The sequence below is a fragment of the Nannospalax galili genome, unplaced genomic scaffold, assembly GCF_000622305.1.
Source record: "Nannospalax galili isolate Female #2095 unplaced genomic scaffold, S.galili_v1.0 scaffold730, whole genome shotgun sequence".
Lineage (NCBI taxonomy): Eukaryota > Metazoa > Chordata > Mammalia > Rodentia > Spalacidae > Nannospalax > Nannospalax galili.
Window position 1 is genome coordinate 66,165 of NW_008328000.1, and position 16,695 is coordinate 82,859.

General features: G+C 49.9%; 1 protein-coding gene across 1 annotated transcript in view; it reads right to left on the bottom strand.

Moving 5' to 3' along the window:
* Positions 1–325: 325 nt before the first annotated feature.
* Wnt3a (Wnt family member 3A) overlaps positions 326–16,695 on the bottom strand; it is a 43,636-nt gene continuing 27,266 nt past the window's right edge. Inside the window, exons 3-4 of the mRNA XM_008839339.2 lie at positions 7,565–7,830; positions 326–868 (exon numbers count right to left, since the gene is read on the bottom strand). Coding sequence (XP_008837561.1) covers positions 389–868; positions 7,565–7,830 — 746 coding nt within the window. The 3' untranslated portion in view covers positions 326–388. The remainder of the gene's footprint in view (positions 869–7,564; positions 7,831–16,695) is intronic.

Below are 16,695 nucleotides of genomic sequence, written 5' to 3' on the forward strand. Positions count from 1 at the left end.
ACCCCCTCCAGAGAAGCCCCGCTCATCAGCGAGCTCCACCTAGTTGAAAGGGTAACCCCACCTGCCAGTCAGAGCTCTGCTGGGTCCAGAGAGGAGCCCAGCCCATCCGTGATAGGAGCCTCGCCCCCAGATAAGAACCTCGCTCCTAGGCAGGAACCGGGTCCCCAAGCCGGATTCCCACCCCAGGTGGAGCCCCGGGCTCCCAGGCAGGAACCACACACTTAGGCAGAAACCCTCCCCCAGGAAGGAACCCAGCCCTACGTAGGAGACACCCCCTGGCAGGAACCTAGTCCTAGGAAGGAGACCCCCGACCCCCGCCCAGGTCTCCTGCTCCGTCAGTTAAGAACCCCACCTGGTCGCTGCCCCGTGCGTCGCGGGCCTCAGCCAGTTACTTGCAGGTGTGCACGTCGTAAACGCGCGTGCACTCTTGACAGCTGACATAGCAGCACCAGTGGAAGACGCACTGGCACTTCTCCCTGCGCCGCTCGGTGCGCGCGTTGTGGCCACGGCCGCAGCACAGCAGGTCGCAGCCGTCGATGCCGTGCGAGCTCACGTTGCAGGTGCGGTCGCGTGTCCCAAAGGAGCCGGTCTCGGGGTTGGGCTCGCAGAAGTTGGGCGACGCCTCGTAATAGACCAGGTCGCGCTCTGTGGGCACCTTGAAGTACGTGTAGCGCGGCCGCAGGGTCTCCACCCAGCCACGAGACTCGCGGTGTTTCTCCACCACCATCTCGGAGGCGCTGTCGTACTTGTCCTTGAGGAAGTCGCCGATGGTCCGGAAATCAGGCTGAGACCACCAGCAGGTTTTCACCTCGCAGCTGCCTGACAGCCCATGGCATTTGCACTTGAGGTGCATGTGGCTGGCGATGGCCTGTGGAGGCATGCGCATAAGCCAGTGTCTGCACCACCTCCAGGTGTGACTCCCCCAGGGGGCCCGCTCTTTGCCTGCAGCCCTCCCGCTCCATAAAGCCCCCGAGCCTCTGGTCTCTGTGGGCCCCTAGTGTCACTACTTTCCCTATGGTGACCTGTGTCTTCCCAGGCGACCCAAGGCCTCAGGGGCAGGGGAGGTTCCTAGCCCAAGTGGGCTCAGCTGATTCTTTCAGGAGTGTCTAGGGTGTAGCACCAGAAGCAGGGAGCTGCAGGCGGGCATAGTTTGGAGATGCCCATGGGAAGAAATGAGGAGTGCCCAGAGTAGATGCTATGGCCTTGGTGGAGAGTCTAGAAGTCCTGAGCAGGGACACTGAGCATGGTCCCTACAGGCATAGGGCCTGGGGAGCAGCATTTCCCTATGGACAACTGGGGCCTTGCCCTTCTTTGGGTAAAGAAGTAAGGATGCTTCAGGAAGATATTGGGGACCCTTTCCTTTAGGGAAAAGGGTAGAGACAAAGGGGCACGTGACCATCAGAACTGTCTGTAGTGATCCTGCCCACAGACTAGGCACTGATTCCTCCTCCAGGTCTGCCAAGGTCTGCCCACTTGTCCTCAGGTTCCAAGCCCTCCTTCCCCATATAAGCACTGTTTCCGTTCTTCTGCTCAGGACTTCTAGCACTCCCTTCCAGTCCATAGGCACCTCTGGGCAGCTCCCCATGTCTTTTCTCTCCCATTCCCAGAAGTACTTTATGTGCAAAACATACACTGACTCTTTAAGCCTCAGTATAAAAAAAGCATGCAGGATATTACATAATTTCAACATCAGCTGTACTATTGAAATAGCATGCTGGACATGAGGGTTGCTACTGTAGATCTGGCTGTGGCCAAGATTCTCATGCAGCTTGGTTCCCAATGTGGCAATGCTAAGAAGTGGTGGGACCTTGAACAGGTCTCAGTTGGAAGGGAAGCATACCTCCTAATGTTCTATAGCACAGGATGACCACCAAGGTAGACAAAGAACTGCTTCCAAATGACAATGAGGAGAATTTGAATGTTTCAGCAGAAAAAAAAAAACAAAACTTTTTTTTTATTTTGAGAGAGACATGGTCTCAATATGTAGCCCTGGCTGGCATTGAACTTGTAGCAATTCTGTCTCGTCCTCTGAGTGCTGGAATTACAGGCATGTACCACCATGCATGGCTGAAATATATATATATTTTTTTTTAGTGCTACCTACCCTGATCTGGTCATGATACACATATTCACATACTGAAGCATCACACTGTACCACATAACTATGTTCGGTTATGATGGCAATTAAAATACTTTTACTGAGGCAGGAAATCATTGGTTTTGGGAACTTCTCCCTCAAAGGGAACCTGTACTTTGCTTGCAGCCCACCTGCTCTGTAAAGCTATCATCAGTCTGAGACAGAGCAAGGGTCATCTCCATGTGTCCTTAGAGCTACTGCCTTTCCTCTAGTGACAGTGTGCCTGCCAGACCCCAGGGGTGGGAGCCTAGTACCTGGGAGGCTTTCTTCCCATCATCCCCTTTCTCTCCTTGTTGCTACAAAGTCTGGGATGGAGGGAGGGAGGAAAGAATGTTGGGATAAAAGTAAGACCATCCCATTATGGTGGTACATGTCTATAATCTCAGCAGCACTGGGGAGACTAAGGCAGAAGGATTGAGATTGGAGGTCAACTGGGCTACATCATGAGACCCTGTATCCCCATGCCCCCAAGGTTATTAGCTGTGTATTCTTTCAATATGACTATCAGGAAACAATCGCCCAAATAGTTCTGGCTATGGTTTCTAAGGACTTCTATTGCATGGCGTGGGCTCAAGTTTCAGCCACTCTGGGTTCAGACCTGCCTCCACCTCATCTTCTTCTCATCTGCTTCTCCAGCCTTTCTGTCATACTGGCCCATGGCAAGGTAGCATAGCACCGTACCTGGCTCCACACCCCTTGTCCATCTTGTTTAACCAGCACGTTCCTCTCCTTTTGCAACCAGATTTCCCCAGACTCCTTCCATATCTCTTCCTCAGCCTCTCTCACTTTTGTTTTAGTCTTAGTCAAATAGCCCAATAGCTGCTAAGACCTACTGATTAAATGGGTGGCCAGTGCTCCTCACCTGCATAGCATATTTTCTGACTGCTCAAGGCAGCACATTGCAACATTTGTGGCTGTCTTAACATTTGTCTCACTGCTTGATTTTTGAAGGCATTTTCTGTTGGCTTCTCACCATGGAGCATGGAAATTTAGTGCTCTATCTCATCTCCCATTACAGTTCCCAAACCTTCCCCTGCCTACCCTAAAAACTGGTGTGATTCACTGTTGATGGCACTGGTTCTGTGTCAGCCGCTATACTCTGAGGTGGCATTTCCTTTTCAACACAACTTTCTCTTGTCATGATTAATACACCAGTCATGGTTCAGCTCCATTTTGTCCCATCTCTAAACAGTCTTTTCAAGATGTCCAAGCATCAGGGTTGGGGTTGAAACTCATTTGGCTTAGTGCTTGCCTAGAATGCATGAGGTCCTCGGTTTGATTCCCAGTATTGAATAAACTGGGCATAGTGGTCCCACTTGTGATCTCAGCACTTAGGAGGTAGAGACAGGAGGATCAGAAGTTCAAGATCATTCTTAGTTCAAAGTCAGCTTGGGATACATGAGACCTTGGCTCAAAAAAACCAAACCAAAACCAAAACCGAAAAGGCCTGGTTAGATGACTCATTGGGTAAAGATGCTTGCCACCAAGCCTGAGGATTGGAGTTCAGTCCCCAGGACCTACAGGATAGAAGGAGAGAACTGACTCCCCCAAATTGTCTTCTAACCTCCACATATATACCATGGCACATACATGCCCACACACCTGTTTATATGCACACACACACACACACACACACACACACACACACTAAATGTAATAAAAATATTAAAACAAGCAAAAAACCCCCAAAGATGTCCAAATGTATCGATCAGTTCTTCCCATTCCATCTTTGGGACATCTTTTTGGTGAATTTTATGAGATGAGGTTGTCTGAAAACAAATTTACTGTTGCAGCTTGCTCTTTGATAGTTTAGCTGGGAGCAAAAGTCTTGGTTGGAAATTACTTTGCCACTCAGAGCCCTGGTAGCGTTTGCTCTTCTTCTTCTAGCTTTCATCATGCTGTTTTTATTCATCACTTGTGTGAACCCCAAGCATTCCCTTGAAGCAAAGAGGGCTTTTTCAGGACACAGGCTTTGAATTTCATATGTCTTGGGGGGGCTTTCCCAGTTCTTTTGACATGGATTCTGAGGAATGGACTCAGGGCCCCATGCTTGGGAGGCAAAGGCTTTGTTGACTGAGCTATCTCACCAACCACCTTTCCCTGATCTTATAGCCATTCACTGGGCATGTGTGGTCTAAAACTTGGGTAAATTTCCTGCCTTATATATTTGCCATTCTTATTCCTGTTCATCTTTGTCTCTTGTGTGCATACCCTCCAAAGTTCCTCTTGAGGTTTTTTTGTTTTGTTTTTATTGTTATTTTTTCTTTTTGAGACAGGATCTCACTATGAAGCCCTAACAAGATTTTTGGTTTTGTTATCAATTTTTAATTCCCTTAAAACTTTTTAAAGATTATTTATTATTATATATGTGTGTAAGCCTGTGTATGTGTGTACCACATGCATGTAGGAACCCACAGAAGCCCTGAAACTGGAGTTACAGGTGGCTATGAACTACCATGTGAGTGCTGGGAACCAAACTCAGGTCCTCTGCAAGAACAGCACATGCTTTTAACCACTGAGCCATCTCTCAAGGATAATTTCTTTTAAAAAATCTAAAACTTCAGTTATTTTTTTATGTGTATGCGGGTGCTTGCACCACAGTGTACACGTAGAGGTTGGAGGACAACTTTTGGAAGTCAGTTCTCTTGTTGCACCATGTGGGTCCAGGGATCATACTCAGCTTGTCAGGCTTGGCTGTAAGCACATTTACTGGCTGAGCCATCTCATTGGCTCCATATTTTTAATTTCTAAGAGTTCCTTTTCCTCTCTCTCTCTTTCACTGTTCTTTAAAATTAGGATGTTCTTCTAATATAACAGTTCATTAATTGATCTCTCTGGGGATACTGATAGCTTTTTTGGGTTTCATCTCTTCTTACAGTGCCTCTTTCTTACGAGTTATAAAAAACAATTTTTTGTTTCTAAGAGTTATTTTTAATTATGTGGGGAGAGGGCTGTGCCCTTGAATACCAAAGGTGTCAGGTCCCCCTGGAGCTGGAGTTACAGGTAGTTGTAAGCTGCCTGATGTGGGTGTTGGGAACTGAACTCAAGTCCTCTGCAAGAGCAGTCAGCGCTCTTAACCGCTGAGCCCTCTCCGGGCCCCTAGTTTTGCCTTTTTTTTTTTTTTTCCTGTTGTTGTGAGACAAAGCCTCAGTATATAGCCCAAGCTGGCTTGAAGCTCATGATATAGCCCAGGATCCAATTCATGGCCCTCCTGTCTAGAATGCTGGAACACTAGAATGCTGGTCTGGACTAGCATACCCCTATACGCTCTGTTTTTGTTTATGTATTTCCTGGAATTCCTGCACATGGGAGGCACTTTTACCTTTGGCCCTCACTATAAGGTAATCTAGCTGTTCTGTTTTGTTGGGGACCCCTTTCGTTGATTCGGGGTGAATTGAACGCCCCAGAGAATAATCTCCTTTCCTGTCTGGAGTACAAGTTGGCTTTGAGCTGGTGTTGGGATTTTAGGAAGAGATGAAAATCTCAAGTTCCCTATATATGCACAGAGGCAAGTTTCACCATGACAGCTCATCCTCACACATACTTGGAATCCCTCAAATGAGAGACCCCCTGCTTACTCTTCTAAGAAAAGCATCCAGATTTCTGCCTGGCCATAGGAGCTGGCAGAAGAGACTAGCTATTATAAAATGCTCTTATTTCATTTTACTTCATTTTATTGAGACAGAGTCTCATGTACTAGGTTGGCCTCCAACTCGCTATGTAGTGGAGGATGACCTTGCCCTCCTGACCCTCAGGTATGCACTACCAGTTTAAAAATATTTTTTTAATCTTTTTTTTTTTTTTGGTCTTTTTGAGACAGGGTCTCCTTGTAGCCCCAGCTGTCCTGGAACTCACTATGTAGACCAGGCTGGCCTTGAACTCACAGAGATCTGCCTGCCTCTGCCTCCCAAGTGCTTGGATTAAAGGTGTGCACCACCACACCTGGCTATTTTTTTAATTTTTAATAACTTCATGATTAGAAGAAGCATTTCAGTACAGCTTTAACATATTCAGTAACACACTCCAGAGCAAGAGTACATCTCTTTCACAAGTGGGTGCAAGTTTCTAGGTTCACAGTTGAGTTAATACAGTTATATAATATTGAACTCAGTATAAGCCCCCGGAGAGAGAGGCCTGCGGGTTGGAGAGAGGCCTGCAGGCCATGCAGGCCCAGGGAAGTCTGTTTAAAAATATTTTTAGGGGGGCTGGAGACATGGCTCAGCGGTTAAGAGTGCTGACTGCTCTTGCAGAGGACTCGGGTTCAATTCCCAGCACCCAAATGGTGGCTACAAACCGTCCTTAACTCTAGTTCCAGGAGAATCCAAAGCCCTTTTCTGACCTCTGCAGCATTGCACGACATGGGTGCACTCACATACATGCAGGCAATACACTCATACACATAAAATAAAAATGATAAATAAAATATTTAAAAAAATATTTTTAGGGCTGGAGAGATGGCTCAGTGGTTAAGAGTACTGGCTGCTCTTGCAGAGGACCTGGGTTCGATTCCTAACACCCACATGGTGGCTAACAACTGTCCTTAACTCCAGTTCCAGGGGATCTGATGCCTTCTCCTGACCCCCGTGGGCATTGCACGACATGGGTGTACTTATGTACATGCAGGCAATACACTCATACACATAAAATAAAAAATAATAATAAATAAAAATGCTTTAAAAATAAACTTTCAGTTTCTGTTTCCAGAACCATAGTCATCTCTGCCTCTCAAGATAATGGATGCTCAACACTCCTGGGTAGGTGTGAGACCTCCTCTCTAGCTCATGACTCAGGTCTTGGTTGTGGTATGCCACTGAGCACTAACTGATTTGGGGTTCCTTTTCCTGAATCCTGGTGCCAGCCCTAGAAATCCGTTGTTCTCCAGGTAGAGGTTAGAAACCTTCAAGGCTCTGTTACCACGCCTTGTATTCCATTTTCAGATTCTCATGGAAGACTCTCTCTCCTCTCCCCTCTCTCTCCCTCTCCCTCCCTCCCCCGCCTCCAATCAACCAATCACCTTATCACCTATATCGGTCATCACTATATTTTGCTATCACTTCATATTTGACAACATCCATCCATCCATTTCCCTGGTTCATGTCTTATCTTCTGTGTATTCCTTCCTTGTGGCAGAACCCCCAGTCACTCCACACTGTGTGCTGTTTTCCTTCCTGCATTGTGCAAGGGGTGCTTGCAGGCCAAGTGATCCTAAGATCACAGGGGAGCTTGGCATCTGGTGGGAATAGCTGGACACCTGGGGGGCAACTCTGCCCCTCACACTCCCCAGGTGTCCACGTATTTTTTTTCACTAATGAGGCAATTTATTAATCCAGCCCTTCTCCAGCCCCTTATCCTGCCCAGTGACCCCCCCCCCAAACCCGGTGAAGAAGCTGCCCTTGCCCTGGGGACCCTCGGGTGCTGTGTGCATACCTGACGCCCAGCCTCATTGTTATGGCGGTTCATAGCAGAGCGGGCATCTGGTCGGTTCTCTCGGGCATCTGCAAACTCTCGAGACACCATTCCTCCAAATTCAATGTCCTCGCTACAGCCGCCCCACTTCCAGCCCTCGCCTGGGGAGCCCTGGAGGCGGCTACTGCACCCACAGATGGCAGCAGAACCCTCAGCACAGGAGCGTGTCACTGCGAAGGCCACTCCCGCAGAGGCGATAGCGTGGACGAAGGCTGACTCCCGGGTGGCTGCAAAGGAAGGAGGTAGGGCGTTAAGGCCAGGTGAGGACTGCAGTCCAAAAGGCAGGGATCTGTGTATGGGGCCAAGAAGGGAGAACTCAGCACCTGCAAGTTCTCACCGCAGAGCTGCTAGGTTCTTTTCTGAAGAATCCTGATCCTGACCAATGTCTGAAACAGTGCAGCTAAATTTTTGTTTTGTTTTGAGTTGTAATTTCATAGTTCCCAGTCTTACTTTGAGCTGGGTTTTGTGTGGAAATAGGGGTGTGGTTTCATGCTTTTGCTAGTGAATATTGAGAGCACCATTTATCAAAGAGACTGCTATTTCTCTAATGTGCCTTCTTCACACTTTTTGTTGAAAATCAGTTGGGCATAATTATGTAAGTTTATTCTGGAGTTTCTATTCTGATTCATCAACCTATGGCCAACACACCACTATTTTGGTTATAACTCTGTAGTGTGCACAATGGAATATTATTCAGCTGTAAGAACGAGATCCTGTCACTTGCAGGGATTCAGAGGACACTATAACTGAGTAAGCCAGGCACAGATAGACAAGCAATGCTATCATTCAGGTGTGGAATCTAAAAACATTGGTTTCATAGACACAGGGAGTACAGTGGGTGGTGACTAGAAGCCAGGGGGAGGAAGATGAGGTGGGGAGAGAAGTTGGTCATTGGGTCCAGATTGTAGTTAAAGAGGAAAAGGTTCTGGTGTGCTATGGTTTTTTTTAATTACAATTTATTTTTGTGTGTGCTTGTGTGTGGAAAGGACAACGCTCCAGAGTGCGTTCTCTCCTTCCATCATGTGGGTCCCCAGGGTTGTCAGGCTTGAGGACAAGCGCCTGCACCTGCTGAGACATCTTGCTGGGGCTCCTGGTGTGCTATAGAACAGTAGTGTGACTCTAGTGAATGGAAATTTATTTTATTTTAAAAATAGTTAAAAGAGGCTGGGTATGGTGGCACACATGCCTTCAATCCTAGCACCTGAAGGCAGAGGCAGGCAGATCTCTGTAAAATTGAGACCAGTCTGATCTACATAGCTAGTTCCAGACCAGCTGGAGCTACAGAGAGACTGTCTCAAGAAAATGCTAAAAGAGGGGCTGGAGAGATGGCTTAGCGGTTGCAAACACTGACTGCTCTTACAGAGGACCTGGGTTCAATTCCCAGCACCTACATGGTGGCTAACAGCTGTCTATAACTCCAGTTCCAGGGGAATCCACTGCCTTCTTCTGACTTCTGTGGGCATTGCAGGACATGGGTGCACTTGTACACATACAGGCAATACACTCATACACATAAAATAAAAATAAATAAAAATTTTAAAAAGAAAATGCTAAAGGAGGATTTTGAATGTTCTTACCACAGAAAAGGATAAACATTTGTGATAATAGGCTAAGAACCCCAATTTGATCATTTACAGTGTATTCCTATATTAAAATACCACATAGCACCTCACAACTATGTGCAATTTTTTTTTTTGAGACAGGGTCTCCCTGTAGCCCCAACAGGCCTGGAACTCACTATGTAGACCAGGCTGGCCTTGAACTCACAGAGATCCACCTGCCACACCCGGCCTATGTGCAATTATTACATCAATAAAAGTAAAATAAATAAAAGATGGGATATAGCTCAGACTGTCCTAACCTAGACTGCCAGAGTCTGGGTAACCTGTTGCAGGCATCCAAGAACTCAGCCCCCTCCCACTTGGGGTCCCAGGAAGCTGGCTGGCCATAGACTGCCCACTCTGAACACTTGGCCTCAGCCCCTTGGCTCTAGCTTCTTAGCCCACTCTGCACCCTCCAGAGTCTTCTCTGAGTCCATATCCTACCTGAATCACAGAGAAGCTCTCACTTGGACTGGTATCCAGCCTCTAGCTGCCTCTACTAGCTACACACACAATGTGCACGAATAAGCACCAGCATCACTGGACACAACCCACTTAGCCTCCTGTCCCTCCATTTAGCAAAGGCCCTATCCTTATTTTATGTATTTTTTGAGTCAAGGGCCCTAGCCTAAGCTGGTCTTGAGCTTGCTGTGTAGGTGAGGATGAACTGGGTGTTGGAATTACATCTGTGTGCTACCACATCCAGTTTTATGTAGTGCTGAGGATGGAACCCAGGGTCATGCAAGCTAGGCAAGCACCCTACCGACTGAAGGACATCTCCAGTCCCTATTTTATCTTTGAAGGACTCATGCTGCCCTCCTGTGCCTTCAGGACTGTCACCTCCTCTACCCTTCTACACAGAGCCTGGGTCTGGGCTGGGGGGACTTGAACTACCTTCTGGGCTTAGGACTCAGTCTACTTCTCTCCCTGAACCTTCTCCTTCCATGCCTCAAGGTTGGGTATCCCTAGCCTTGGATACCTTATCTAGCCCAGAGAAACCCCTTCTTGCCCAGAGAAGGTGAGGCCCATAAGAGCTGCCCAGCCAAGTCCTCCTCTCAGCCTTTTTGGCTCTAAAAGATAAGGGGGTCAGTGCTCTGGGCCTTGCCCTTGCCCTGCCCAGAACAAGGGCTTTGGGCTCCCTGCTTATCAGGGCTCGAGCAAATAGCTGAGAGCCGGCAGACACACTTGAGGGGAGGAGCGCTCAGGAGAGGGAAAGGGCAGCAAGGGCTTAAACTTGAAGGGACAAGAGCTCATTCTTGCTCAGCTCTGTCACCAGCTGGCTGGGCGATACTCCCTGTCCACTGAGGCTCAGTTTCCCCTAGTGTCAAATGAGAAAGTGGGTGGGGCTCCTGATCATTCCGTGCCGGGCAGACTCAGTGCCGGGCAGACTCTGGAGCTGGCTTTCAACTGGCTAGCAAAGAAAGTAACACTAGAAGGCTCTGCAAACAGGTCCAGAAACTCCCAGCAGAGAGGCCAGAACAGAAGCTGCAGGCAGCAAACCAAATGAACATGAGACGGTGCATTCTGGGATGAGTAAAAACTGCAGCCATGGGTGTCTAAGCAGTTACCTGAGATACTGGTCAGTTAATTACAAGAAGAACCACTTAACTCTGCGTTTGAGAAACCTAGCATATACTAGACACACACTCACTTGTGATCTTTTAGTCTCATAGCTCAAGATGACCTGTAATTGTGATCTTCCTCTCAAGTACTGGGTGCAGACCACCATATCTAGCTGGTAGACACCACTTTAAGCCAGGGATAGAGTTAACAGCCCCAGCAGGAGGCAGATACCATGTGCCTCTCAAGAAGGATTGTATATCTTCAAGGTGTTAAAAATGTACGGCTTATACTTGATGGTTAGGATACATCTGCTAAACCAGACAGAGGTCCTTCCTATAAAATGACGGTCTCAGAAGTGAAAGCGGGCAGACTGGATGTGTGGAGGAACATGCTGGTACAAACACTGCACTAATGGTGTCAGGTTAGGCTTTGGTGATAAGTTGAGCTCAGGGGTGACGGATACAGCACGGTTATGCACTGCAGAAGTGCAGGAGACTGCCTGAGGGGACCTGAGACTTAAGTCGGCCTCAAAGTTATGGAGAATATATCTGGAGACTGCCCTGAAGAAAGGCTTTGGAATTTCCAGGTGACAGCCTATCATGGCAGAGATTTTAATCCCAGTAGGATTGGTTCCATGCAGGGATCTGGGACAGGACACAGGGTCACAGCCTTTCGGGGAGATCCTGGTAACTAAAAATACATGTTTTTGGAGTGAGAATCAATTGCTTTCACATGTTTTCCATGGGGTTTTGGAACATACATTGTGAACCCCTGTCCTAGAGCCACTCCTTTGCAGGGAGTGGATGAGATGGGGCTCCCCTGAGCTCCTGGGCGGGCATGGCAGTCACACTCATCACAGCCAAGTTCTTGCCACAGGCCATACCTTCTGTTTCTGTCCACTCAGCAGAAGCAGCTAGGGCAGGAATGAAGGCTTCCCGGCACCGGAAGTACTCCTCACTCCAGAAAACAAAAGCACCAGCCCAGGCATCACCAAGATGCCTCCCTTTAAATAGGATGTCGGAGGTCAGGTGAGGAGGGGATGTCTTAGAGACAAGTACCACCATTTTAAACAAACTGCCTGGGACGGAGGTAGGATGAGCTTTCTGGGCTGGAGGAAAGCCTGCTCTGTTCAGACCCCAAACTGCTCATACTACAGAGAAAGACAAGAAAAGGGTTACCTGAAAAAACTGATCCCTAAGAAGCACATTCCAAGCCAGGTGTAGTGGCTCGGGCCTGTAATCACAGCATCAAGGAGGATGAGGGAGGAGGATATGAGACCAGTGACTCTTTAGCCAGACCCTGGCAGGTGCAGGGGGGAAGCAAATTCTTCCTGAAGAAGCAGTCTTTCTTAGAGACTTGCCTTGCTATGGTCTCATTGAGTTCAAGCAAATCTCCATTTACCTGTCAACCATCTGCCTATTATCTATCTACTCATCTACTTCCATGTACCCATCCATCCACCTACCCATCCATTATCCACCATCCATCCATCCATCCATCCATCCACTTACCCATCCAGGATATGGGTCCATAATGAGCCAAGAACTAGGCTCAGAACTAGAGTAAGATGAGTAATATGCAAGGTACCTACTCCCAAGAACCAGGTCTGAGCCAAGAACGGTGGTACACACCCAAATACGTTATTGAGCACTAACCACATTCCAAGCTCCCTGCAGAGCCACCCTTTTATGGTGAAGTCATCCAGCAAGGGCCAATGTATGCTCAGAAAGTCCATGCTGTGTGAGTGCACAGAGAACAGACTGTCCTACCCTGGTGAGAGGTGTCCAGATAAAAGCTTCTGTTTGTTTTTGAGGCAGGGTCTTGTGTAGCTCAGGCTGGCCTGTGCAGCAGAGTATGACCTTGGCCTCCTGGTCCTCCTGTCTCCACCTCCCAAGCTTTGGGATTTTAGATATGTACCACCACATCTGGCTCAGATGAATTCCTTATCTGTAGTTGGCTCAAACAGAAAGAAGGCTCCAAGGTTAGTTATGGACCCCAGGCTGCACAGCAACAAAGGCAGAGCTCAGCAAAGGGGTCCTGAGAGAGGACTCTGCACCCTCCAATACAGGGTCTCTGAGCTCTACTAGGAGTCCCCTTGGCTGCAGTCTCAAGAATGCCATCTCTCTGCTCAGCCCCATACCCTATGGCCAAGGAAGAGATGCCCACTTATTCTCTCCTAAGAGGGGGAAGTTGGGAAGGGAGTCTGGGTCATGCCTATTGGTCCCAGAGGATCTCTGGGCTTTCAGAGGGACAGACATATCTCAACAGATTTCTTGGCAGGAGACTGGTTGCTCAGCTTTGCCCACACACAATGACATGAGGCAGAATGTTCTGGAATGCAGGGAGTTCCTCAGCCTGGGATCTGCCCAGCCCCATGCACATCACTGAAGGGCTACCTGGGACTCAGATCCATCAGTGAGAGGACAGAGAGGCTTTATCTGGCTGAGGTCCTCAGATTGGAGCCTGCACTAATTCTTTTTTCTTATTGGTGATCTGAAGACTAGTCTCTCACAGGACCAGAACTGCCAGGAGAGGAGGAGCGTCAACAAGAGAGAATGACTCTGACCTGCTCCCCAACTCAGGAGAATGCCAAAGGACTCTGGTCCCCTCATCAGTGGCTCCCATTGATGTGGACTCTGCTTGAAGACAAGTCCCTTGGGGATAGGCTCTGGGACTTAAGGTTCTATCTGTGGTTAGCTTAGGGCAGTACCAAAGCTCAGTGAGGACCGAGATGTAAATCTGCCCCTCAAGTCTTGTCCTTGTGTCTGGGTGGCTGGCCTTCTTTCTCTGAAGTTGCAGGATACTCCTGGGCTCAGCCTGCATGTTTTTCTAGGCTCTGCAAGGTAGTTACTTGCTCTGCAGCCCCTGGAGTTCAGTCTCCCTCTCTTCCGGGGCAGTGTGGACTGGCCAGGCTGGACACCCTCCGCTCTTCAGGGGCACAAATCCTGGGATAGGACATGCACAGGGGTCAGCAATGCCCAGGGTCAGAGACATGGCCCTTATTGGGTGGTCTCACTGCCCAGCAGAGACTCTCTGAACCCTTCCTGGAACAATGGGAAATGCCTGTTTGTAAGACCCCCTCCCCACCTGCCACCACCATCAACCAGTCAGGTCTGCAGGGTGAGTCCCACACAGCCTGGGCTCAGGGTCAGCTCTAAGCCCTCCTCATCCTTAGGTCTATAGGGTAAGTCCCCAACCACCTAGGCTAAGAGTCCTCTCTGAGCTCTCCTGCCCTAGGATGCTTGGAACATGACCAGTTCTTCCTGTTGAAGCTACTCTGCACAGGGCTAAGTGAGGTGACAAAGGATCACCCTAACCCATGCCACACCCCTCAGGAGGCACACTGAAGAGTTAAGGTGGGCAGCTTGGCCTGAGTGTGCCAGGCACCTCCCTTCTGAGGTGACTCTGAATTTCCAGGCTCCAACTGAGAGACCACCTTTTCTGTCCACCGGTGGGAGGGGAGAGGAGGAGGCCTCTACCTCCTTGAAGCCCAAGGTGGCACAGCCAGGTCGTGCAGACTGGCCAGGGGCCTGCAAGCCACCATGGGCAGGGCACTACTTGGCTGTTTCAACCTCTGTCACTCCAAGAAAGGATAAACCATCTTTCTTAGTCCAGGCCCGATGGCGGAAAGAGCTTCTAGAACATTCTCTGGGTGGGCACCCCTTCCCTTGCAGTGCTCGGAGCAGCAGGCTGAGGGGCAGCCAGGAGCATCAGTGCAGCCCCAGCTGGTGGCTTGCAGGCCAAGCCCCGCCCCGGCGCCTCCATTTCCGAGGCTGCACACCGTCCCTCCTTCCCCAGACCCCTCTCCAGGCTTCGCGGAGCCCGGCGGCCCGTCGGGGGTGTCGCGGTGGCATTTGGTAATCACGCGGCGGCACAAAAGGCCTCGGAGCCACCTGAGAGCGGAATGCGCCCGCGCCCCACCGTGGCCGCGGCCCCTGACACCGCCCGGGCCCGCGCGGCCGGGAGCCTGGCTGACCCGCTGGGGCTGATGAATCCGGCTTTGTGCGACACTGTCACGCCGCGTTAGGCCCACAATGGCCAGCGATATTTTATATGAATTTCCCCCTGGCCGGTGATTAGGCGATCGCCGGCCAGTCATAGCAACCTGGAAGTATGCGCTGCCCGCCGCGCCGTCGGGCGCGAGGGGAAATCCTCATTCAGCTGCTTTAATTCAACACCCCGAAGGGCGTGTGAATCGCCAACAGCATTTTCACTTTTCCCTTGTGCTTAATCTTGTCGTCGTCGCAGGGACATTGTGCTCCGGGCCGGGCGCAGTGGGGTGTCGGCCGGGGTCCCCCCTCCCACTGTGGAGAGTTAATGATATACCGGAGAGGCCCCTGGAGCCAGGGGAGCCCCCCACCCCCAATGCATCATAAATGGTAACACTTTCCGATGGAGGAGTCAGGGGTCGCAACCTGGATTTGGGGACTCTGCTTCCCTAAAAAGCTGCCCTTTCTGTCCCTCCAGAGCCCTAGGCTCTGGCTGTCCCGGCAGCCTGGCCCCACCCGTGCTGGCCCCTCCATAGGCTTAGCACATACCGAGAGGTGGAGGACCACCCCCCGAGGGGCCAGGAGGCTACACAGGGCGGTCAACAGGAAGGGGCTTTGCCTGGGGGAGGGGAGGAGGCCCTCTCTGTTCAGACCCCAAGTAGAACAGGGAGCAAGTTGGAAAGAAGGGAAGTTCTGCCCTGGATTGACCAAGGCCAGGGGTCTAGGTATCCAGCACATAGAGACTGTGATGCCCATAAGCATCCACTTCCACCACCTCTGGTGGCTCCAGAAGTCTTGAGGACCCACCAACAGTCCAAACACTATGTTGCTTTGCATAAAGCTGGCCTCAAGGTGGGCCACAGGAGAGAAGGGTGGACATCACCCTACAAGGTAGAAAGCTCAGGCTGGAGGTGCTGTCCATGTCAGTGAGGTTCAAATAAGGTTTTCACAGTGAATAAGGACTGCCTCTACAGGCAGCAAGCCCCTAGGGGTCCTTAAGATCAGAGGATAGGAAGACCTCTTCAAGGGGTGCAGGCACCTCCAACGAATGGGCACCACCTAGGACCAGGAACCTTAGGTTTCTGAAGACCCCTAGGCGGGATCTACTCAGTGTGGCTGCAGGTTGAAGCCCCAGTTCCCAGGACTGTGGGCTCCTGCTCACACTCTCTCATGTCCTTGTAATACTTATCTAAGATGCAAATATCCCATCCAACCAAGAGAAAGGTGTCCACCTTGCAAGGCCACTTGTTGCCTGAGAGCCTGCTTACTGAACGCTGGGCCACCATGTCCACTGCACTTCCCGCTGCTCTGGCAGCCACAATGCCCGTTTCCTTGACCTCCATCCTGTGGACCTGGAATGCCCTGCCCAGCCTTCCTCAGCCACCCCACCCCTTCACCTTGCCAGAGATCAAGACAGGGGTGTCACCCAGCTCCTGCCTCCAGGTGTTCAGGGGCCTGCCCCAAAGGACAGATAAGCTGCACATAGCCTCCCTGCACTCAAAATTCTTCAAATGCTTCCTAACCCAAGGTAACTGAAACAATCCTGCTACCTTTGGATGCAAGAGGCAAGCACTTTTCAGGAAAGACCCAGCTCAGAATCTGAGGTCCTGGCCCATGTTTCAAGGGCTAGAGCTTCCCCAGGCTCAGTGTGGTGCCCTCAGTCTCAAACCCGGCATGGGGCTGGAGGCAGATGTGAGCACACACTCTCCATGTGCTTACATACATGACCATTTATATACGTCTGCTCAGTATACACATAAGTACACATAGATATGCAGTGTACATAGAAACACCAGACAGAGACAGGTGCTCACATATGTACACACAATGCACAGGAACACATATTCACATATAATCATATGTAATGCACATTCACACATCTTCACGCACATACACAATACACATGAACACACAGGTATACAAATGTACATGCACACTG